Below are 25,244 nucleotides of genomic sequence, written 5' to 3' on the forward strand. Positions count from 1 at the left end.
GGCCCTCTGAAGCTGTACGCGCTGCTGAAGGGCCCTCTGAAGCTGTACGCGCTGCTGAAGGGCCCTCTGAAGCTGTACGCGCTGCTGAAGGGCCCTCTGAAGCTGTACGCGCTGCTGAAGGGCCCTCTGAAGCTGTACGCGCTGCTGAAGGGCCCTCTGAAGCTGTACGCGCTGCTGAAGGGCCCTCTGAAGCTGTACGCGCTGCTGAAGGGCCCTCTGAAGCTGTACGCGCTGCTGAAGGGCCCTCTGAAGCTGTACGCGCTGCTGAAGGGCCCTCTGTGCTGTACGCGCTGCTGAAGGGCCCTCTGAAGCTGTACGCGCTGCTGAAGGGCCCTCTGAAGCTGTACGCGCTGCTGAAGGGCCCTCTGTGCTGTACGCGCTGCTGAAGGGCCCTCTGTGCTGTACGCGCTGCTGAAGGGCCCTCTGAAGCTGTACGCGCTGCTGAAGGGCCCTCTGAAGCTGTACGTTCTGCTGATGGGCCCTCTGAAGCTGTACGCGCTGCTGAAGGGCCCTCTGAAGCTGTACATGCTGCTGAAGGGCCCTCTGAAGCTGTACGCGCTGCTGAAGGGCCCTCTGAAGCTGTACATGCTGCTGAAGGGCCCTCTGAAGCTGTACGCGCTGCTGAAGGGCCCTCTGAAGCTGTACATGCTGCTGAAGGGCCCTCTGAAGCTGTAGGGCCCTCTGAAGCTGTACGCGCTGCTGAAGGGCCCTCTGTGCTGCTGAAGGGCCCTCTGATGCTGTACGTGCTGCTGAAGGGCCCTCTGTGCTGTACGTTCTGCTGAAGGGCCCTCTGAAGCTGTACGCGCTGCTGAAGGGCCCTCTGATGCTGTACGTGCTGCTGAAGGGCCCTCTGAAGCTGTACGCGCTGCTGAAGGGCCCTCTGAAGCTGTACGTTCTGCTGAAGGGCCCTCTGAAGCTGTACGTGCTGCTGTAGGGCCCTCTGAAGCTGTACGTGCTGCTGAAGGGCCCTCTGAAGCTGTACGCGCTGCTGAAGGGCCCTCTGAAGCTGTACGTGCTGCTGAAGCTGTACGCGCTGCTGAAGGGCCCTCTGTGCTGCTGAAGGGTCCTCTGATGCTGTACGTGCTGCTGAAGGGCCCTCTGTGCTGTACGTGCTGCTGAAGGGCCCTCTAAAGCTGTACGCGCTGCTGAAGGGCCCTCTGATGCTGTACGTGCTGCTGAAGGGCCCTCTGATGCTGTACGTGCTGCTGAAGGGCCCTCTGAACTGTACGTGCTGCTGAAGGGCCCTCTGAAGCTGTACGTGCTGCTGAAGGGCCCTCTGAAGCTGTACGTGCTGCTGTAGGGCCCTCTGTGCTGTACGCGCTGCTGTAGGGCCCTCTGAAGCTGTACGCGCTGCTGAAGGGCCCTCTGAAGCTGTACGCGCTGCTGAAGGGCCCTCTGAAGCTGTACGTGCTGCTGAAGGGCCCTCTGAAGCTGTACTTGCTGCTGAAGGGCCCTCTGAAGCTGTACATGCTGCTGAAGGGCCCTCTGAAGCTGTACATGCTGCTGAAGGGCCCTCTGAAGCTGTACGTGGAGCGGCGTAGTCTGCTGCCATCTGGACACGGCGGGGCCAGGGCAGCGCCTTGGGGCCCTGCATTCCTGTGGCCTCAGCCCAGTTACCTTTTGAACTCAAGGAGCAAGTGCTATTGCAGGGGCCCTTCGCTTCTGTTCAGGGGCGCTAGCTACTGTGTAGGGGCCCTTTTTAATCTGTTTAAGGGACACGCCGTGTGTGGGGGATGGGTGCGACCATGTATTTTGGGAACATTTAAACCGATGGCAGAAGCGTCAGTGTGATCAATGCCAAAAGGGCCCTATAGTCTCTGGCCCCTGCATTCAGCTGCAGCAGGGGGCGCAGCAGTGGTCAGGGGGCGCAGCAGTGGTCAGGGGACGCAGCAGTGGTCAGGGGACGCAGCAGTGGTCAGGGGGCGCAGCAGTGGTCAGGGGGCGCAGCAGTGGTCAGGGGACGCAGCAGTGGTCAGGGGACGCAGCAGTGGTCAGGGGGCGCAGCAGTGGTCAGGGGGCGCAGCAGTGGTCAGGGGGCGCAGCAGTGGTCAGGGGGCGCAGCAGTGGTCAGGGGGCGCAGCAGTGGTCAGAGCACATCGCGGGCATAATTCCCTCCAAACATGTGATATTTTCACTCTTCATCTCCAGAACAAAGTGACCCTCTCTTTCCCACTGACCCTTCATGTGGTCAGTGACTGTCCAGACTCTTCATACATTTGTGTCATGTAGATATTAATCCACTTGAAAGTTCAGATTTACTGTGTTTCAGTCAAAAGGCTCTGATGCTCATTCTTTTAAATTACTCGATTATAATAACTATTTGTCTTAAAGTCCTGTTTGTCTGAGTCAAATGATTCTTTACATCAAAGACATTTAAATCTTGACTTTGTGCTGTAGGTGAGACATTTTGATCATAACCAAACCAGTTTAGGATTTTAACATCTTTATGTTCTGATCAGCTCCTTCCATGTCGTAAGAACAGATTTTACCCAAGGGTTCTTTCTCCTCCAAATGTCTCAAGCGTCTGTCATCTGCAGTAAGACCTGTACAGGAACCTCAGGCACCACATGACTCTCAGTATAAGACCTGTACAGGAACCCCCGGCACCACATGACTCTCAGTATAAGACCTGTACAGGAACCTCAGGCACCACATGACTCTCAGTATAAGACCTGTACAGGAACCTCAGGCACCACATGACTCTCAGTATAAGACCTGTACAGGAACCTCAGGCACCACATGACTCTCAGTATAAGACCTGTACAGGAACCCCCGGCACCACATGACTCTCAGTATAAGACCTGTACAGGAACCCCCGGCACCACATGACTCTCAGTATAAGACCTGTACAGGAACCTCAGGCACCACATGACTCTCAGTATAAGACCTGTACAGGAACCCCCGGCACCACATGACTCTCAGTATAAGACCTGTACAGGAACCTCCGGCACCACATGACTCTCAGTATAAGACCTGTACAGGAACCTCAGGCACCACATGACTCTCAGTATAAGACCTGTACAGGAACCTCAGGCACCACATGACTCTCAGTATAAGACCTGTACAGGAACCCCCGGCACCACATGACTCTCAGTATAAGACCTGTACAGGAACCTCAGGCACCACATGACTCTCAGTATAAGACCTGTACAGGAACCTCAGGCACCACATGACTCTCAATATAAGACCTGTACAGGAACCCCCGGCACCACATGACTCTCAGTATAAGACCTGTACAGGAACCCCCGGCACCACATGACTCTCAGTATAAGACCTGTACAGGAACCCCCGGCACCACATGACTCTCAGTATAAGACCTGTAAAGGAACCCCCGGCACCACATTACTCTCAGTATAAGACCTGTACAGGAACCTCAGGCACCACATGACTCTCAGTATAAGACCTGTACAGGAACCTCAGGCACCACATGACTCTCAGTATAAGACCTGTACAGGAACCTCAGGCGCCACATGACTCTCAGTATAAGACCTGTACAGGAACCCCCGGCACCACATGACTCTCAGTATAAGACCTGTAAAGGAACCCCCGGCACCACATTACTCTCAGTATAAGACCTGTACAGGAACCTCAGGCACCACATGACTCTCAGTATAAGACCTGTACAGGAACCTCAGGCACCACATGACTCTCAGTATAAGACCTGTACAGGAACCCCCGGCGCCACATGACTCTCAGTATAAGACCTGTACAGGAACCCCCGGCACCACATGACTCTCAGTCTGGAACAAAGAGATCTGGGCAAAATGGCTTCAATCCTTTGATTGTAGTTTGTATTGGGTTCAGGCCGTCTTCCCGTCTTTTGGACGGGGGGTTTTAAAATGTGGACGGCCATTTTATTAATGAATCTTAGAAAACAAGTCAATATTAGTGTTCTACCGCCAGGTATTAAGATAAGCATGCCACCACCACCACCGCGGCGCGCTGCCACCGCGCTACCCAAAAGACAGCGCCAGGCTGAAAAACAAAGATTGTGTTTTTGATTCAAGTAACATACAACGCTCTTATAGTTAAGGGAGCTACACTCAATAACGGAGAAGACTCCATTCTGGTCCCACATGTTTATTTGGCCCCTGTTCGCCAGATCACCTGTTCAACAGATCACCTGTTCAACTGATCACCTGTTCAACTGATCACCTGTTCAACTGATCACCTGTTCAACAGATCACCTGTTGTACTGATCACCTGTTGTACTGATCACCTGTTCAACTGATCACCTGTTCAACAGATCACCTGTTGTACTGATCACCTGTTGTACTGATCACCTGTTGTACTGATCACCTGTTGTACTGATCACCTGTTCAACTGATCACCTGTTCAACTGATCACCTGTTCAACAGATCACCTGTTCAACAGATCACCTGTTCAACAGATCACCTGTTCAACTGATCACCTGTTCAACTGATCACCTGTTCAACTGATCACCTGTTCAACTGATCACCTGTTGTACTGATCACCTGTTGTACTGATCACCTGTTCAACTGATCACCTGTTGTACTGATCACCTGTTCAACAGATCACCTGTTGTACTGATCACCTGTTCAACAGATCACCTGTTCAACTGATCACCTGTTGTACTGATCACCTGTTGTACTGATCACCTGTTGTACTGATCACCTGTTGTACTGATCACCTGTTGTACTGATCACCTGTTGTACTGATCACCTGTTCAACAGATCACCTGTTCAACTGATCACCTGTTCAACTGATCACCTGTTCAACTGATCACCTGTTCAACTGATCACCTGTTCAACTGATCACCTGTTCAACTGATCACCGTAGTGTAACTTTTCTGCTCGCGCCGCAGTACGGCGCGCGATATGGGACGCCAATATGATCACACTCCGCCCCTTAGGAGCGACTTTCCCGCCTCGTCGGCCCCCGTGGCCCCTGGACAAAGTCATTTTGACGGGGTGTTTTCAAATCCTATCTAAAAGCCTGTTTGGGTTCCATTTTTCAAGATCTTTTTGTTTTTTTCAACAAAAACAGTCCAGATGACCAAACGGAATCTTTTTTACAACATTTTATTATCTTAATAAAAAAGGTGGATTTATTTTTGAATTGTTGATTCTATGGAGGAGCACCTAAAGAATCAAAGCGATTCAATTTGCCTTTTTAAATGGGTAAATCTTACTGAAGGTCAAAGGGATGTCAGAATGGTTTAGCACTTTAAATAAGTCCAGCTAAAATTCATCTAAAGCCTCAGTGTCCAAACTAATGAATACAGCTTTGTGTTTGTATTTGGCTCATTATGTATAAAGATCGTCTTAAAGGCGCAATGGATTTTTTTCGGCGATTTGAGAACTCGGGCGGAAGTGCACATGCCACTCCCCCGTGCGCATGCCCCGTGCGCATGCCACTCCTCTGTGCGGACTGATATAACACACACGTGCGTTTGTTTATTAGCGCGACGGATCGCATCACATCTCTCGTCTCCCGTAGATTTCCGTCTCATGAGTCAGCTCGAACAGTCTATCTCCGTCTTCATTTTGTCCCGTACACTGAGGGAACTATATTATGATAGATCAATACGCGGAACCGTGCTGCTCTCGGGACGAGCCTCACGCGGCTGCAGGTGAACAGTAGGTGCGTTTTATGATTGATACGTGGCAGGACTAATCGGCCGTCCACGCCATGAGGAAATAAGACCAATAAGCCAAAAAAATCGCCCATTCCACCTTAAGTCGTCTTGTGTTTGTCGTTTGGTCATGAATCCTGTCTTATCTTTGTGGATTAAGATTGGGAGGATTTGTTCCATTCTTTTGGACATAAATGTAGTGTATAAACGATAGTCCACATTCAGAATAGAAAGTCTCTATGAGGCACAGTCCAATCAGTGCTTCCCTTTTGGTATCAGTGTCTAAAGACGACCACCCTTCACTTTCCTTCCAAAAATACCCACTCCATCCATCCATTTTCTTCCGCTTTATCCGGGGCCGGGTCGCGGCACTCCCAGACTTCCTACTCCCCAGACACTTCCAACTCCTCTGGGGGGATCCCGAGGACATAGTCCCTCTAGCGTGTCCTGAGGGACATGCCCGAAACACCTCCCCAGGGAGGAGCCCAGGAGGCTCCGGAACAGATATCTGAGCCACCTCAGCTGGAGGAGCAGTGGCTCTACTCCGAGCTCCCCCCTTGTGACTGAGCTCCTCCCCCCAGCTCTAAGGGAGTACCCAGCCACCCGGTGGTCATTTCGACCACTTGTATCCGCGATCTTGTCCTTTGGGTCATTACCCGAAGCTCATGACCATAGGTGAGGTCAGAACGTAGATTGACCTGTAAATCCAGAGCTTTGTCTTTGGACTCAGCTCCTTCTTCACCACAACAGTCGATGCAGCGACTGCATCACTGCAGCCGCTGCACCGATCCAACTGTCGATCTCACATTCCATCCTTCACTCACTCGTGAACAAGACCCCGAGATAGATTGTACAAGCCTTGCTATAATTTTAGATGTCACAGTAAGATGTTGGTCAATTAACTTTTTTCCTGGTCTTGCTAAATGTCCCTTAGGTGATGGATGTTCATGTAAGATGTCTTGTGTTTGCAGGAGCTGTAAACTGCAGATCAGGAACATCCCGCCTCACGTGAAATGGGAGGTGAGTGCTAACGTGGCTAACACCTTCTTACCCTTTTCCACTTTGTGCGGAAACAGTTGGAGCCCCAAAGAAACCTGGGGCCCATTAACATTCATTTTTGTAATTTTGCGGCCATTAATGTGGTCCTTGTGGCCCTAACACCGGCCCCTACCCTCTGGTTAAGAGTCACTGGGCTTAAGTGTGGAGCCCTTTGGGGGGCCCCCCTCAGCAGACTGCTAAGTGAGCGTTCTGGATATAGGATCCAGAAGTCTTTATTTCAAAACCACAATGATCCCAAGCACCACTTGTATTATTTCTATTCATTTTATATTTGAAATGAATAGAAATAATACGTCATTAAAAGGAACAGACCACTTTTATAATCGACTCTCGAGCAGCAACAATGACGTGTGTGTGTGTGTGTGTGTGTGTGTGTGTGTGTGTGTGTGTGTGTGTGTGTGTGTGTGTGTGTGTGTGTGTGTGTGTGTGTGTGTGTGTGTGTGTGTGTGTGTGTGTGTGTGTGTGTGTGTGTGTGTGTGTGTGTGTGTGTGTGTGTGTGTGTGTGTGTGTGTGTGTGTGTGTGTGTGTGTGTGTGTGTGTGTGTGTGTGTGTGTGTGTGTGTGTGTGTGTGTGTGTGTGTGTGTGTGTGTGTGTGTGTGTGTGTGTGTGTGTGTGTGTGTGTGTGTGTGTGTGTGTGTGTGTGTGTGTGTACTTTTTAGAAAAAAGGGTCTTAAAGTTTACCAAATGGGCATTTGTTTTATTCCAGATAAGAAAATGCATGAATTTTCCTGTTTATCCACAAATATTATGCAAAGAACACATTCATGTGTAGGTGTGTTGACCCTCTGTCTTTTTGGTCTTAAAATCCCATTTCTTCGGGTCAGACTCGGCACTAAGCTAAGTAGTGCTAGCGCGTAAGTGGCTGCGGCTAACGCTAAGCTAAAAGGCGCTCAGCGGGGCCCTGTTGGATAGTTGTTATTGTTTAACCGCTTGGTTTATGTAGTGTAGAGAATGGAAGATGTGTGTGATGTTTGTCAGGTTTGTGTCCGGTTTTGTGCCTCCGGTTTGGCTGTTGTGGTGGTCTCGGGGCTAAGTTAGCTTCGGGGCTAAATAAAGGGATGAAAGGAAATCAAATAGAATGGAAAAAGGAGGCGTGTAACAGTAGCGACGTTCCGAGCCAAAAGCTCTTCTTCAGGCCTGTGTACAGCTGGTGCACGGTGTGTGTCTCAGTGGTTCCGCGCTCTTCACCGCCCTCTACAGGAGGGAGCTTCTAAACGGCCGCCCGGACAATTTGTAATAAATTAACGTTATTGAAAAGTATCGCTACGGCGACTCCGTATCGGACCCCGTGACAATATATCGCCGTATCGATATTTTGAACACCGCCCTAGTGTGTGCGCACAGTCTGTGTTGGGCCCTTAGGGGCCTGCTCCCTGGTGGTTGGCGCTCTCGCCTCCCAAGGAGATCATGGGTTCAATTCCCTGGCCAGACCAACATCACATGATCTGCATGTTGATGTTCTCCCCGTGTTACCGTGGGTTCTCCGGGTCCTCTGCTGTAGGAGCTCTGCTGTAGGAGCTCTGCTGTAGCTCTGCTGTAGCTCTGCTGTAGCTCTGCTGTAGCTCTGCTGTAGGAGCTCTGCTGTAGGAGCTCTGCTGTAGCTCTGCTGTAGCTCTGCTGTAGCTCTGCTGTAGCTCTGCTGTAGGAGCTCTGCTGTAGCTCTGCTGTAGGAGCTCTGCTGTAGGAGCTCTGCTGTAGCTCTGCTGTAGCTCTGCTGGAGCTCTGCTGTAGCTGCTCTGCTGTAGCTCTGCTGGAGCTCTGCTGTAGCTGCTCTGCTGTAGCTCTGCTGGAGCTCTGCTGTAGCTGCTCTGCTGTAGCTCTGCTGTAGCTGCTCTGCTGGAGCTCTGCTGTAGCTCTGCTGTAGCTCTGCTGTAGCTCTGCTGTAGCTCTGCTGTAGGAGCTCTGCTGTAGCTCTGCTGTAGGAGCTCTGCTGTAGGAGCTCTGCTGTAGCTCTGCTGTAGCTCTGCTGTAGCTCTGCTGTAGCTCTGCTGTAGGAGCTCTGCCGATTCACAGAATGTGTAGCATACGCTCCCCTCCCCCTCCTGCAGGAATGCACCCTTTCCTGAGTGGCCTGTGTTCCTATTGGCTGCAGCGGTGTGATGGGCGGGCGAAGCACCCGGTCAAGCCTGTCTGTCTGCAACTGGAGGCTGTGTGGGCTGGACCAATCGGGACGCAGTGCTGTTGGTGGAGCATGGGGGGGCGGGGACTGGGACGTGTGCCTGGAGCCAGAGGGGGCGGAGCCAGGCAGGGGGCTCTGTGTGGGAGGGGCTCTGTGTGGTCAGAATGGAGCTGAGTTTTGTCTGGGATCTTCTGGTTTTACCCGAGGCGTCTTAAAAGCCAAATGTATCTTTATAATGTACAATATAATAACTCACTACAGAGTCTGAAGGACCTGCTGAACACACCTTTGCAAAAGGTGTGTGTCTCTGTCTGTCTGTCTGACAGCCAGGAGAAGGTTCCAGAGATCACGGTCTCCATGGCAACAGTTCTGAGGCCCAAGGGCAGAATCCTGATGATGGACCAATCGCTCTGAACGGGACGATCCCAAACATGATCATGGTTTTCCTCCTGCTGCCACACTTTCTCCAGCTGTTGGAATGTCCTTGATGATATTATGCACTTTGACCTGGGCTTCTGCCAAAACGTGACACATTTTTCCAACAAAACTCTCTCCAAACTTGTAATTTTGTGGTTCTCCAGTGGGATGAACACACTTTCCACATCATCCTCCAAACACACCTTTAATTACACTGCCAGTCCACAGAATGAAAGGGTCATTGTTCCTCTCAGATCTTCAGTGTGTCAGGTCAAAGGTCACATTCTTCTCAGGGAAATGCAACTGTTGTAGAAATAGCGCCACCAGGAGTCAAACCACTGTCACATGTTCTGGGACTGTCCTGTCGATCACAAATGAGTGAAGTACACAACGCTCTAACCCTTTACTACTATGAACTCCTGCCATGGACACGATACATGGATACTGTAGAGTGTGACTGTAGAGTGTGACTGTAGAGTGTGACTGTAGAGTGTGACTGTAGAGTGTGACTGTAGAGTGTGACTGTAGAGTGTGACTGTAGAGTGTGACTGTAGAGTGTGGCTGTAGAGTGTGACTGTAGAGTGTGACTGTAGAGTGTGACTGTAGAGTGTGGCTGTAGAGTGTGGCTGTAGAGTGTGGCTGTAGTGTGACTGTAGTGTGTGACTGTAGAGTGTGACTGTAGAGTGTGACTGTAGAGTGTGACTGTAGAGTGTGGCTGTAGAGTGTGGCTGTAGAGTGTGGCTGTAGAGTGTGGCTGTAGAGTGTGGCTGTAGAGTGTGGCTGTAGAGTGTGGCTGTAGAGTGTGGCTGTAGAGTGTGGCTGTAGAGTGTGGCTGTAGAGTGTGGCTGTAGAGTGTGGCTGTAGAGTGTGGCTGTAGAGTGTGGCTGTAGAGTGTGGCTGTAGAGTGTGGCTGTAGAGTGTGGCTGTAGAGTGTGGCTGTAGAGTGTGGCTGTAGAGTGTGGCTGTAGAGTGTGGCTGTAGAGTGTGGCTGTAGAGTGTGACTGTAGAGTACTTTCGGAGGCAGGAAAAAGACGGTCACAAAGAAAAGGATGACAAACACCAAGAAGGATCAAGGACTGGACTGAGATGGGAACAGACATATGACAAATGGAACGTACATTTGGACTTGATTTTGAAATGGAAGATTTGGACGGACTTTGGAACAAATGGCACTTTTTAAGATGTTTTGTGTTCTACTTGTGTTTAGTCTTTGTAGCTGACTTAACTCTGGTTAAGAGGCTCGTACCCACTGTATTTGCTCTGTTCAAGCCATGTGCTGCCCCCTTGTGGACAGGCTGTGCATTCGTATGTGATTTCTGTTTCTTTTGATGACCAACTATGTAATACATAAATGTGAACCTTTCACCCCAACAACTGTAGCACTCTTTGTACACTAAAGTAATCCCTTACTTTCTCAAATATTCCCTGTATCTTCCCCCTGGGAAGGGGCGGGGTCAGGCATGGTGTGGAGGGGCGGGGTCAGGCATGGTGTGGAGGGTGTTTCATGAGCTCAATTAATGTTGGGATTTATATATTTTTTACCATGAACTGAATTGATGCTGTTGGTTCTAATCCTTCCCCTGGAGTGTGTTGCTCATGTGCAGCTCTGTGTGTCCAGGCGCTGGACAGTCTGCTGGCCGAGTACGGCACGGTCGAGAGCTGCGAACAAGGCAAGTCACATTTTACTGCAAAAGATGCTTTTCAAATGTTCGAGCGGCCAGTGTGCGAGCGGCCCGGGCGCTAGTGAAGCAGGTCCAGTGGGACTTGACCTACATGAATGTGCCGTTACCATGAATGTTCCACAGAACTGCGTTTTGTAAAGGTGGTTGCTCGGCGCCTCACCACAGATCTGACATGTAAAGGCCCGTCTAACCCTAACCCACTGAGGACTATTGAGGCAAAGTGTTAAGTGGCACAACTGTTAGTGCACCGACGCGCCCGGTAATGTTGGGCCCACGTTGGGCCCACGTTGGGCCCACGTTGGGCCCACGTTGGCAGTGTCACATCAGTCGTTGAATAAATAACACTAGATGTTTCCTGTTTGACGTCGTCCACAGTGAACACGGACACAGAGACTGCCGTGGTGAACGTCCGATACTCGGCCAGAGACCAGGCCAGACTGTAAGTATGCCCCACACACCCGATGCCTCACGCCCCACACCCCACACCCAATGCCCCACACACCCGATGCCCCGCGCCTCACGCCCCACACCCCACACCCAATGCCCCACACACCCGATGCCCCGCGCCTGGAGCACTGCTTAACTGTCCCACCAAAGAAGTAGAGCTTTACCACAGAATAACTAGTGTTACATGAGTTCACTTGTGAAGAGAACGTGTCAGATTAAAGTGTAAATACAGTTTGTATGGCAGAGTTCTAGAACGCAATCTATTTGCAAAATTGTTATTTTTATTTTTTATTTTTTTTGGCGCCCTCCTGTTGCCTAGCGACGTGTGTATGAACCCGTCATATGCACTTTAAATCTGGAACAACACAGAGCACTTCAGCCTAAAGTATGAAAATGACAAACAAGTCTATGAGAAAGTCCTGCCCATAGTCGTGTAGAAGAGCTTTAGTGACCCCCATAGTGACCCCTGCTGTCCATCCCTCACACTCCTGCCTGTGTGCCCCCTGCAGTATGGAATATTGTACACATTTGTCATTATGCTGATGAATAAATAAGTATTATTATTCATTGCGTGTGAGTTATGAGTCTGCAGAAGGTCTTAAAGATGCTCCGCTGCAAACGCCTGAGATGAGGAAACCAGAGGAATTTTAAAAATGTTGGGGACAAATCGTTTTTTTTCAATGAGTCCACGACATCTTGCACTGTTCCGTACTCACGACTTAAACTCTTGGTGCTGATGGATTATTGGACTAAAAGTATCTGTCTCCCGAGGACAGTTTGGGTCAGATACAGTCTCACGAGGACAGTTTGGGTCAGATACAGTCTCACGAGGACAGTTTGGGTCAGATACAGTCTCACGAGGACAGTTTGGGTCAGATACAGTCTCACGAGGACAGTTTGGGTCAGATACAGTCTCACGAGGACAGTTTGGGTCAGATACAGTCTCACGAGGACAGTTTGGGTCAGATACAGTCTCACGAGGACAGTTTGGGTCAGATACAGTCTCACGAGGACAGTTTGGGTCAGATACAGTCTCACGAGGACAGTTTGGGTCAGATACAGTCTCACGAGGACAGTTTGGGTCAGATACAGTCTCACGAGGACAGTTTGGGTCAGATACAGTCTCACGAGGACAGTTTGGGTCAGATACAGTCTCACGAGGACAGTTTGGGTCAGATACAGTCTCACGAGGACAGTTTGGGTCAGATACAGTCTCACGAGGACAGTTTGGGTCAGATACAGTCTCACGAGGACAGTTTGGGTCAGATACAGTCTCACGAGGACAGTTTGGGTCAGATACAGTCTCACGAGGACAGTTTGGGTCAGATACAGTCTCACGAGGACAGTTTGGGTCAGATACAGTCTCACGAGGACAGTTTGGGTCAGATACAGTCTCACGAGGACAGTTTGGGTCAGATACAGTCTCACGAGGACAGTTTGGGTCAGATACAGTCTCACGAGGACAGTTTGGGTCAGATACAGTCTCACGAGGACAGTTTGGGTCAGATACAGTCTCACGAGGACAGTTTGGGTCAGATACAGTCTCACGAGGACAGTTTGGGTCAGATACAGTCTCACGAGGACAGTTTGGGTCAGATACAGTCTCACGAGGACAGTTTGGGTCAGATACAGTCTCACGAGGACAGTTTGGGTCAGATACAGTCTCACGAGGACAGTTTGGATCGGATACAAAGGTGAGAGTTCGCGCCAAACCAAGAAAAGCACTAGGAAACTGCACTTTAATATGGAAAAGGCAGATTAAACTGGTCTGGTGCTGTTGTCTCTAAATTAGTCGACTTATAAAATTGTGGGTCAACAAAGACAACGAGCCTCAGCATATAGTGCTATAATGACCTCCAAATGGATTTCATGCTCCTAAATGGCCCCTGGTGTCATGTGAGAGCCGCGTGCGTCGCCGGGGGATACGGCACAACAAAATCACATACATTTTGTCTTAAACCTAATATTTCCTGAACATGAACGTGGCACTTCATCTGTGTCACTTAAACTTCAGTGTAACAGTGTGGAGGAGGCTGTGGGCGTCGCCATTGAAAATCCCCAAACTGACCATTGACAATAAATGAATCTCTCACGATGTTGTTGTCCAGCGGTCAAGAGCGTGATGACCTCAGGTTCATTTACAGTGACCTCAGGTTCATTTACAGTGACCTCAGGTTCATTTACAGTGACCTGTGTTTGCAGAGCCATGGAGAAGCTCAACTGTGCCATGATGGAGAACTGCGCTCTCAAAGTGTCTTACATCCCAGACGAGAATGCTCCTGAGGCGGTCGGGAACAGGCGAGGGTTCAGCTCCCGGGGCCCGCCTCGCTCCGGCTCCCCCGGCATGAGCCCCCGCCCCAAAGGCCACGCCGACATGCCCCTGCGCATGTCTGTGCCCATGCAGTTTGTAGGAGCCATCATCGGCAAGGAGGGCGGCACCATCCGCAACATCACCAAGCAGACGCACTCCAAGTAAGTCCGCTGACCGCACGCCAAGTAGGTCCGCTGACCGCACTCCAAGTAAGTCCGCTGACCGCACGCCAAGTAAGTCCGCTGACCGCACTCCAAGTAAGTCCGCTGACCGCACGCCAAGTAAGTCTGCTGACCGCACTCCAAGTAAGTCTGCTGACCGCACTCCAAGTAAGTCTGCTGACCGCACTCCAAGTAAGTCTGCTGACCGCACTCCAAGTAAGTCCGCTGACCGCACTCCAAGTAAGTCCTCTGACCGCACGCCGAGTAAGTCCTCTGACCGCACGCCGAGTAAGTCCGCTGACGGCTCTCTGAAGCCAGTGTAATGACTTGAAGACTCTAATAGTGAGTTTGTATTTGAGGATCGACATCCACAGAAAAGAGAACGCTGGAGCGGCGGAGAAGCCCATCACGGTCCACTCCACGCCAGAGGGCTGCACCAGCGCCTGCAGCATCATCATGGACATCATGCGCAAGGAAGCAGTGGACACCAAGTTGTGAGTTCATGTCCGACATTCACTTTCACCTTGAACGTTCATATGGAGCAAACGGGAACGATGTGTCGCTTCTGACGTTCACCCAAATCTGACCAGACTGGACCAGAGACATGTGACCATCTCCCCTGCTGCTGCCCCTCATGGCACTGTCTCTTCTCTCCACAGTAATGAAGACGTCCCCCTGAAGATCCTGGTTCACAACAACTTTGTGGGACGTCTGATCGGGAAGGAGGGCCGCAACCTGAAGAAGATCGAGCAGGACACGGGCACTCAGATCACCATCTCTGCGTGAGCGCCGCACATGTCCCGCACATGTCCCGCACATGTCCCGAGAGAACCATGTGATCACTGTTGCTTTTTTACCCATGAAGTCTCCAGGACCTGACCGTGTACAACCCTGAGAGGACGGTCACTGTAACCGGGACGACCGAGAGCTGCACCAAAGCTCAGGAGGAGATCATGAAGAAGGTCCGGGAGTCGTACGACAGTGACATGTCGGCCATGAGTGTAAGTGATGTCCACGCTCAGGCTGGTACTACACCACTGTCCTTGTGTCTTTACTGTGTCTTTCCTGTGTCTCACAGTAGAACACACCACATACTGTCCTTGTGTCTTTAGTCCTTGTGTCTTTAGTCCTTGTGTCTTTAGTCCTTGTGTCTTTAGTGTGTTTTAAGCTTGATTTCTAGAGCTTTTCAACACAAAATGATACTGTTTCCATGTACTCTTAGTATCATAACAGTCTTAATACTAATACTACAATGATGATACTAATAATGATGGTAAAAATTGTAAGATTGACCTTTTTGTGATTTTAAACTAGTTCTGATAAAGCTCAAGCTTATTCTTAAACTCAGTCGAAAGTCAGTATTTTTTCGTGGTAACAATACTTGTGCGGATGAGTATCTAGTGCATACTAGAGTACTGCATACTAGAGTACTGCATACTAGAGTACTGCATACTAGAGTACTGCATACTCGTCTGCTTGGTGGTACTTGTGACCCTGGCTCGTGTACTCGCTCTGAACACGTTCTGGATGATTCTAAAGCTTTAGGAAAGGTCGGTGTCATGATTGTAGTGCATGGTTACTTGATCAAACATCTTGTGTAACTGTTGCTACGGTGACGACACAACAGAGGCTGGTGTGCGTTTGGCGCCCTCTGGTGGCTGTCAGGGAGTCTAACTGTGTGTGTTTTGTGTTGAAGCTACAGTCGACGATGATTCCCGGTCTAAACCTAAATGCTCTGGGTCTGTTCCCGCCAGGGGCCCCGTGTATGGGCCCCTCCATGTCCAGCATGCCTCAAGGGGCTCACGGAGGACACGCCTCGTTCGGAGTAAGTCTTCACTCTGCTGATCTTTGACCTCTCACTGGACAGGCCGGGTCCGTAGTTTGAAGGGTTTTCTTTATAGTGCAGTCCTTATGGGGGGGAGGGGGCTCTGTGGCCCCCGGGCCCCGCACCAGCGCTCTGCATGGCTTCGGCTGCTCGACCAGACCTCATGTTTTCTCTCGTAGTTAGAGCATGAGCAGGTCCTGACTCAGCTCTTGTAGCTTGGTCAAAGTGGATTTAAAGGTGCACTATGTAACCTTCATGTGGAGGGTCAGGGGTCGTGGGTCAGGGTGTTTGCTGGATGGGCCTGCTCCTTCAGCTCTGCGCTTGTCCCATTGGTTCTCCTCTTGTCCCTCAGGCCCACCCAGAGTCTGAGTCCGTGCAGCTCTTCATCCCAGCGCACGCCGTGGGGGCCATCATCGGGAAGCAGGGCCAGCACATTAAGCAGCTGTCGCACTTCGCTGGAGCCTCCATCAAAGTGAGCCACGCCCATCAAAGCTACTACATTTCACCTGATTTAACAGTCTCCTCTTTCTGATCAATGTGTCCCAAACGCTGCAACAATAATGGAAACTGACTATTTCAGTCATTATGTCCTGAGTGGACAACAGAGAATTTATGATGCAGGGGTCAATGACCAGCGTCCACCACCTGTCCTGTCTGTCTCTCTGTCTCTCTGTCTGTAGGGATTTTCTTTGCTCTTTTAAACTTCCTTGTGATTTTACTTAAACTATTTGACGCCCTGAAAATGGCACGTTTTTAAAATGTATTTAAATTAAAAGGTCTTTAGAGAAATGATTTCCATTTCTAAAAGTTCTATGGATAGTTCATTGTGCCGGTGTCCAAGTGCAGCAGCAGAGCAGGAGCCTGGGGAGTGGGTTAGGACACTTGCTGGTTAGATGGTCAGTCGGCACTAAGACCATTGTAAAGACCAGGAAGAGCCTGGCACTGACCAAGAGCCAGTTTTAACACTAAAAGCTTTGGTCGAGTTTTGTCTGGGACAATTATCTAGGGCGGGGCAGACGAGACTGGGTCCGTTGGTAAAGATACAAAGCGCCACACATCAGGTGGAGGCGTAGCCCAGAAAGTCGTGGTCAAAGATCCATACGCTCAGCACAGACGTGTGCAGAGGCAGATAGCGCGCTAACGTCTCTGAAAGGTCCAACATAGGAAAGAATCAATCTAAAAGCAATGTGCCCGTCCCAGAGACGCCCGTCGCCATGGCAATGTCAAATAAATATGGGAAAGAGTCTGGGCCAGTGGAGGAATCTAAAACTGTAGAATCTAACTCGACCACACACTGACAAACACGACTAAGCTTAGCCTTGGCCATCTATCAACTACATCAACCCCAATGTCGCCATTTAGTTTGAAACGGCTAGAGAATTCATCTGGATTAGGCTCCACACCAACAATGGTGGTGACTGAGCAGGGGGGCCTCTTGGTGTGGGGGACTGAGCAGGGGGGCCTCTTGGTGTGGGGGACTGAGCAGGGGGGCCTCTTGGTGTGGGGGACTGAGCAGGGGGGCCTCTTGGTGTGGGGGACTGAGCAGGGGGGCCTCTTGGTGTGGGGGACTGAGCAGGGGGGCCTCTTGGTGTGGGGGACTGAGCAGGGTGGCCTCTTGGTGTGGGGGACTGAGCTGGGGGGCCTCTTGGTGTGGGGGACTGAGCTGGGGGGCCTCTTGGTGTGGGGGACTGAGCAGGCGGGCCTCTTGGTGTGGGGGACTGAGCTGGGGGGCCGCTTGGTGTGGGGGACTGAGCTGGGGGGCCGCTTGGTGTGGGGGACTGAGCAGGGGGGCCTCTTGGTGTGGGGGACTGAGCTGGGGGGCCTCTTGGTGTGGGGGACTGAGCTGGGGGGCCTCTTGGTGTGGGGGACTGAGCTGGGGGGCCTCTTGGTGTGGGGGACTGAGCTGGGGGGCCTCTTGGTGTGGGGGACTGAGCTGGGGGGCCTCTTGGTGTGGCGTTGACGTGTTCTAATAGTTCTTAAACTAAAGCAGTGGTCAAATCGCCACACAAAGCAACACACAATATTGAGTCTTCTAGAAGAACCACTGGTTCTAACCCGGGTTAATGACGCTGAACCAGAGGCTGTTTCACAAACAAAAGTGCTTTAAAGTTAAAATATCTGATCTATTTAAGCCAAGCATACAAACTAATTCAACAAAATGTGCTTGGGCAAGTACAAGGTTCAAGAATATACAACAATTATTCATTAACGATAATAAGTGGCTAAGAATCCTTCAATGAGGTCAAACTTGTTCCCATCGAGCGTGTTTGTGATTCATTTTGTATTTATTTTGCTCGTTTCCCAAATAACGGTCAAGATCAACATGCTCAAAAACCAAACTTAAATGGCCAGTCTGACCGTTAGTTTCACTCCAGACCAGCCTCGAGGCCGGGTTTGGGTCGTGTTCAGTCACTAGTCGACCATAAAAGATTGTAACTGGCAGGACAGTCTGTGTAGCACATAAGGGAATAAAGAAGTCCTCTAAGTCATTCTGCAGCTGGAGAAAGTCTCCCACATTTGACCCTTTTTGAACTGTGCTCTGGCCCAGATCGCCCCGGCAGAAGCGAAGGAGAGCCAGCACCGGACCGTGATCATCGTGGGACCTCCGGAGGCACAGTTTAAGGTGCAGCCCGCCTCACACACCAAGCAGCACACAGTAGCTCAGTGGTAAGACATAAACATCCTTGGCAGGGCACTCGGGTCGGCGGTGTGGCAGCTGCCTCAGGTGAATACTGCCCTTGTGTCTGTAGTGGAGTGAACGTCTTCCCAGTGATGACAGAGGCGATCGTCTTTGTTGTAACTGGGAAGTGCTGGTGAGTTGTACAACAGTCTGATGCTTTGATTTCAGTTCAGTGTTTACCTCCTTTAACACATAGTTTTCATCAACATTTGTTTTCCCTTCAGCTGTAGACAATGAAGTGGGTCCACTCCACCACAACTGATTACCAATAAGGTTCTGCGCATGCTGACTTCGTGTGGGCAAGTCAGCAGGGTTCATTTTGCCAGCACAGTGGGACCACAACTCCGGATTTGTGAGTCCTTGTATTTCAGTCACTCTGTTAGCCACAAAGGGCTTCCACCGCTGGGCTGTGCTGCAGATCCAGTGGAGAGTGATCATTGAGTCCGTCCACATGTTTAGCTGGTTCCTCTCCAAGTTCAGTGGTGTGAGAAGACTATGTCCTAGTCTCGCTCCAACAAGTGCTCCCATCAGCTCCAAACGAGGCAAAGTCATTTTCTTTAGTGGTGCAACTCGTGACTTTGAGGCCACAAAACTAGTAACAGTCTCTCCTAGTTTGTCTTGTCCTTGTAGATATGCCACAGCACTGTAAGCCTTTTCACTTGCATCACAGTAGACATGCAACTTTACAGCGTGTGAGTCTGGCTGGATCTCAATGCAGTACCACCTGGGAATGGCCACCAGGTGGAGCAGTGGTAACTCTGCACACCACTGTTCCCATTTTTCAGTCAAATCAGTGGGTAATGGCTCATCCCAACCAAGCCCTCTCTCCCACATCTCTTGAAAGAGGCACTTGACTCTCACAGTAAACGGAGTGAGAAACCCAATAGGGTCAAATATGCGGGCTGATGTCTGTAGTACACCTCTCTTTGTGTTTTCTTTGTCTTTTAAAATGTTCATTAGTCCCTTTTTGATCAAACACAAAATCGTCCTTCTCTGGTCTCCACACAAGCCCAAGCACCTTGAGCACATTTCCACAGAATTCTGCATCTCCAGTGTCCTCTACACCTTTTTCTTCCCACAATGCTCTCAGATCAGGTGAGTTGGTTACCCATTTGCACAGGTTCATGCCTGCCTCAGAGAGAATGTTCTTTGCTGCTGTTGTTACATGTAGAGCCTCCTGCACATCTGGAGAGCTTGAAATAAAGTCGTCCACATACAAAGAGTCACTTAGTGTCTGTACTGCCTTTGGTTGTTCTGCTTTGTATTGTTCGAGATGTTTTCTTATTGTGGCAGCGAGCAAAAATGGACTGGGAGACACTCCAAATACAACTCTGTTCATTCTCAGAACACGTACCTCCTCGTTACAGTCTTTGGTTGGAGGTCCGTGTAGCCACAGGAACCTAACAGCATCCTTGTCCCTTTCCGCAAGAGAGATCTGGAGAAAGGCTTTGGTTATATCTGCAGTGAAGGCTATCTTGTGCAGTCTGAACTGAATTAGTACATCCAGCAGATTTGGGTTTAGGTTAGGTCCAGTGTATAAACAGTCATTGAGTGATGGGCAACCTTCCTCATGTGATGATGCATCAAATACCACTCTAAGTTTCGTTGTGGTCTTGTCTTCTCGTACAACAGCGTGATGTGGCATGTAGTATTTCACTGTCTCTTGGTTCTCTGCCACTGTTGTGTTCTCTATAACATCCTCACAAATACCTTGCTGCAGATGGTCCTGTATAACATTGTTGTACCTGGCATACAGGGTTACATCAGTGTTCAGTTTTTTCAAAAGGCTCTCAAAACGCCTCTTTGCTACCCTGAAATTATCTGGAAGTTGCACCTTATCTGATTGCCATGGCAACTCAACTTGGTAGCGACCATTTTCAAACGTGATTGTCCTTTCAAAGTCACGTAGGACTTCTGAGTCCTCTGGGCTCTCCGTCTGGGCTCTACTATGCCCAAAGACTCCACTTCCCAGAATGCATGAAGCTCTTTAGAGATCTGGGTGTCTTCTGTCAAACTAATGTGCATGCAAGTGGTGTCTGTAATACTGGAGGTAGTCACTGGTCCCTGTAAAGCCCACCCAAAAATGCTTTCAACTGCTACTAGTGAGTTTGTAACCTTTTGGACTTTACCAGTAACTGCTTGCCAGTAGTAGTCTGCTCCAATTAACACTTGCAACTCTTGTTCATTAGCACCTTCTAGTGGAAAATCTGCAAGCTGAAGCCCTCTTTTCTTTATTTCTGTTTGAATCGTCTCGCATGGGACTTTATTCACAGCTGTACACACCTGAGGAGTCTCAACTGCTTCTATCTCAAGTCTCTTTTCAGTGTTCCACATGTTCTCAAGTTGAACTCTTACAATATTGCGTTTTTCTGTTACCGGACTGGTGGAACCAAAAACATGGAGGTTTAAAGTCTCTTGCCTAACAATTGGCAGTCCTAGCGCTCTAACAACATTTTTGTGAATGAAACTACGCTGGCTGCCTCCATCTAACAGGCATCGAGTTATCTTTCTCTCCCTGGGACCTACAGTCCATGCCTTAACCGTCTGAAGCAGTACTGTGTTCTGTGTTTCAGCCTTAACTTTGACAGGACTGGTCACAGAAGACAACACAGCATCTGTAGTCCCACTGCTGGTGGAGTCAACATCTGTCTTAGCTTCTGGTTGTTCACAAACTGACTGGTGGTGTCTGCGGTTGCATAATCTACATGAAACTTTAACTCTGCAGTACTTTGCTATGTGTTTGGGCCCTAAACATACATAACATCTACCCAGCTTTTTCAGCTTTTCTCTGCGTGCACTTACGTTATAGTCTGGACAGTTCTCTGGTTTATGGTTACTACTGTCACAGTACACACAGGTCTGGGGTGTGCCGTTAGCTGTGTGTAAAGCAGACGCTGACGGGACGTTCCACTTTCTGTGTTTAACATCACCGGCGTAGGACGTCCTCCCTGTTGGCTTGTAGTTTGGAGTAGGGTCCTTCGTAGTGTGGCCGGGTCTGGTAAGCTGGAGCGCCCGTTCTCTGCGCTGCACCTCGTTCTGTAGAAACTGGATGAGCTCTAGCACTTTCCATTCATTAGTCGAGTCTGGTCTGCAGGTGTAGTCTAATGCTATGTCTTCAGGGATGAGCTGCATGAGCACTGGACATAGCAGGCAGCCATATGTGTCACTGTAAATTCCCAATGACTCCAAACTGCGTATTTGAATCTCACATTCATCATACAAGTTCCTCAGTGCAGCCACATCAGAAGATCTTTTCACAGGAGTCAAGTTCAATAGCTTTGACATGTGGGCACTTATCACAATGTCCTTTCTCCCAAAGCGGGTCCGGAGTAACTCTATTGCAGCATCATAGTTGTCTTCTGTTGTTGTTAGCCCTGCAACAGTTCGAGCTGCTGCTCCGGTCAGATAGGATCTGAGGTAGGTGAATTTGTCCGTCTTGCATAACGCTTCATTTTCGTGAATAGCTGTTTCATACTGAGACCAAAATTCCTGCCACTGGCTTATTTCACCATCATATTTGGCCATCATTAGCTTGGGAAGTTTAACAGTTTGTCTGGAGTGTGATACATTTGAGCTGGGACTTACATCACTGATTCGCTCACTCATGGTCTCTCTTGTAGCTTGTTGCGATCTTTCAATGATGCAAGAAGATCGAACCTTCCGAGTGAGAATGCAGTCCATGTAGTCCCGGGTTTCGGCACCAAAATGTAGTGGAGTGAACGTCTTCCCAGTGATGACAGAGGCGATCGTCTTTGTTGTAACCTGCGGGTTACCGTTTATTATTGAACGGCTGCAACGCAGCACCGAACTTATTTTCGTACCCTTTTTTTATTAGTCAAGATGGCGGATGACACACATTTCACATCCGGGTTTTTACTCTTCAAAATAAGATGTAGCGGTATTTCAAAATAAATGTAACATAAATAATAAATTGCACTATGCCATTTTCGGAACTCACAAATTAATGCATAGACACATAAATAGTTACAACAGTGTCTTTGGGTGTCTGGTTCCTGGATGTAAAGCATTGAAGATGGAAAAGTGTGATACACTGGCCTCACAGTAAGAAGGTTCCTACATGAGGTTTTCTGTTGCCAAACTCTTTGTTCTCCTACTCAGGCCCAGTGCCGGATCTTCAGTAAACTAAAGGAGGAGAACTTCTTTGGCCCTAAAGAAGAGGTGAAGCTGGAGGCTCATATTAAGGTGCCATCGTTCGCTGCTGGCCGGGTCATCGGAAAAGGCGGCAAAACGGTACTGAAAGCATAAAACTGGCCCGTGCTGACCTCGTGAAGCTGAGTTCTCTTCTGCTTGTGCAGGTGACGGAGCTGCAGAACTTGTCCTGCGCAGAGGTGGTGGTGCCCAGGGACCAGACGCCTGACGAGGACGACCAGGTGGTGGTCAAGATCACAGGACACTTCTTTGCCTGTCAGGTGCGTTTGAGCGTTCTGTCATGACTCTGTCTGCAGAGCTCTAGTCTCTGGACCCACTCTAGAAGAGTGGGTCCAGCTCGACTCAGACGGTCCCTCTTCTGCCTGAAGAGTGGGTCCAGTTCGCCTCAGTCGGTCCCTCTTCTGCCTGAAGAGTGGGTCCAGTTCGCCTCAGTCGGTCCCTCATCTGCCTGAAGAGTGGGTCCAGCTCGACTCAGACGGTCCCTCATCTGCCTGAAGAGTGGGTCCAGCTCGACTCAGACGGTCCCTCATCTGCCTGAAGAGTGGGTCCAGCTCGACTCAGACGGTCCCTCTTCTGCCTGAAGAGTGGGTCCAGTTCGCCTCAGACGGTCCCTCATCTGCCTGAAGAGTGGGTCCAGCTCGACTCAGACGGTCCCTCATCTGCCTGAAGAGTGGGTCCAGCTCGACTCAGACGGTCCCTCTTCTGCCTGAAGAGTGGGTCCAGCTCCAGTCTCCCTCGTGTCCGTCTGTCCGTCTGTGAGAGTCGGATCTCTCCTTCACTGGAACTCCTCCAGGTTTCTACGCTTTTTTCCCAAAGAGGTTTTTTTGTAGTTTTTCCTGGCCGAGAAGGAGAGTCTAAGGACAGAGGACCCTGGGACATCGTCCCTCGCCACCACAGACATTGTTGATTCATTTCTCCCTGTGGCCCTCAGAGGAAACTGTTGTTGTGATTTTGGGCCTTACAAAAATAAATTGATTTGATAGTGACACTGTCTGCAGCGCTCTCATGACTCTCTGTGTCTGCAGTTGGCCCAGAGGAAGATTCAGGAGATCTTGGGTCAGGTGCGGCGCCAGCAGCAGCAGCAGGTGAAGCCTCCGCCCGGCACTCAGCCTCCCGTGCCGCGCAGGAAGTGAGCCCCGCAGGAAGTGAGCCCCGCAGGAAGTGAGCCCCGCAGGAAGTGAGCCCCGCAGGGAGCACACTGGACAACATGACCAGCGAGCGGTCAGTCTAGGGCCACGCCTTGCCCACAGGGCTCATACTTGAAGTGCCTGGCTCCTGTACCATCGCCCTGCGCTCTGACCGGTCCCACTGGCCCGACTTTAGTTTCTCCTTAAGTGTTTAATTGGTGGTGGAAGGCGACGCAGGTTCAGGACCTATAGATTTCTTTGGGGGGAGGGTTGGCTCTGAGTGGGCGGGGCCATGTTTGGGGAAAACCTTTGTTTCAGGACCGGCCTCTGGAGGGTCTTGTTATGATGGGGGCATTTTATAAATTCGGAGGGATATATATATATATATATATATATATATATATATATATATATATATATATATATATATATATATATATATATATATATATATATATATATATATATATATATATATATATATATATATATATATATATATATATATATATATATATATATATATATATATATATATATATATATATATATATATATATATAAATAAATAACAATATGGCGGCGCACTGACCCTCGGAAACGGTGCTGAACTGCTGCTGCCCATAAAAACAATTAAATATGCATTTTACGCTTCTACCTCAGGCTCGAGTACCTCAGCGAAAAGAAAATAATTCTATATATGGAAAAAAATCCTTTTTTTTTGTTTGCTTTTGTGGTATTTTGTATACTTTATAAAGCTGATAGTCTTTGAACACTTATTTTTTTAAGAAAAATCAAATTGAGGTCCAATGCCTTGTGACCTCGCCTGGACTTCTGCTGCAGGTGGCGCCTCAGAAGGAAGGACCTCTGTTTTTGTCTGGAGAACATGAAAACCTGTAGATGAACCAACCGTCACATGCAAGGGCATTTGATTTGAAACAAACATTATTGGTACTTTACTTTCCGCCAGGGGCGGCAGTCGGGGCCTCGGCGGCAGTCGGGGCCCTCGGCTGTGACAGTTTAAACGGGGAAAAGCCTTATTTCACTGCAAAAGCCAAAACCTTGTTTCCAATGACTGAAACACCCTCGATGTCTGAGACGTGGAACGATCGACTCATTTTTAGGTCCCGTGATTTTCAAAACAAACTTAACCAATGGGACACTTTTTGTCTTATTTAAAGTTAGACTTTTGTCACGCTCAAACTAAAATATTTTTTCCACTGACTTTGAGTTTTGTTTCATGTTTTAAGCCATTTAAACTGGTCCAAATTCCTCAAATGGAAAAGTTTTCTTCAACAGAAGTGGGCGGGGCATTTGGATTTTGCAGCTTTTGAAGATGATTTGCTTTGGTTGGTGGAATCTAAATGAACAGTTTTATTTGTCGCTTCCACAGTAGAAAACACTACCTCAGCGCTCATACCTCAGTCGTGTCACCAGGGGGCGCTACACTGAGGGGCACAAGTCCTACACTGCAGAGGTCACTCTCCACAGCAGTACAAATGGACCCCCCCTTGTTTTTGCAGTGTATCTGTGACCTCTGGCCCTAAAGTTCATCTGATCTACCTCTTTAGAGACGTATTTGAAATAGACGCATTCTTCATTAGGATTTAGTTAATTATTTCCCAGAACGTTAAGTAATCATGAGAGAAA

At 49.5% G+C, this 25,244-nt stretch overlaps 1 protein-coding gene across 2 annotated transcripts in view; it reads left to right on the forward strand.

The window, feature by feature from the left end:
* Positions 1-23,962, forward strand: part of igf2bp3 (insulin-like growth factor 2 mRNA binding protein 3) — a 26,472-nt gene extending 2,510 nt beyond the window's left edge. The window contains exons 3-15 of one of the 2 annotated variants that reach the window (XM_072447279.1): positions 6,568-6,616; positions 10,810-10,861; positions 11,249-11,312; positions 13,523-13,792; positions 14,152-14,286; positions 14,452-14,574; positions 14,658-14,793; positions 15,489-15,617; positions 15,970-16,089; positions 18,166-18,240; positions 22,417-22,548; positions 22,614-22,727; positions 23,493-23,962. In XM_072447279.1, coding sequence (XP_072303380.1) covers positions 6,568-6,616; positions 10,810-10,861; positions 11,249-11,312; positions 13,523-13,792; positions 14,152-14,286; positions 14,452-14,574; positions 14,658-14,793; positions 15,489-15,617; positions 15,970-16,089; positions 18,166-18,240; positions 22,417-22,548; positions 22,614-22,727; positions 23,493-23,600 — 1,507 coding nt within the window. In that variant the 3' untranslated portion in view covers positions 23,601-23,962. The remainder of the gene's footprint in view (positions 1-6,567; positions 6,617-10,809; positions 10,862-11,248; positions 11,313-13,522; positions 13,793-14,151; positions 14,287-14,451; positions 14,575-14,657; positions 14,794-15,488; positions 15,618-15,969; positions 16,090-18,165; positions 18,241-22,416; positions 22,549-22,613; positions 22,728-23,492) is intronic. The other variant, XM_072447280.1, reaches the window with a different exon arrangement.
* The last annotated feature ends 1,282 nt before the right edge of the window (positions 23,963-25,244 follow it).

Source organism: Eucyclogobius newberryi, unplaced genomic scaffold (assembly GCF_026437365.1).
Source record: "Eucyclogobius newberryi isolate DKJ021-1_F unplaced genomic scaffold, fEucNew1.0.hap1 SCAF_16, whole genome shotgun sequence".
Taxonomy (NCBI): domain Eukaryota; kingdom Metazoa; phylum Chordata; class Actinopteri; order Gobiiformes; family Gobiidae; genus Eucyclogobius; species Eucyclogobius newberryi.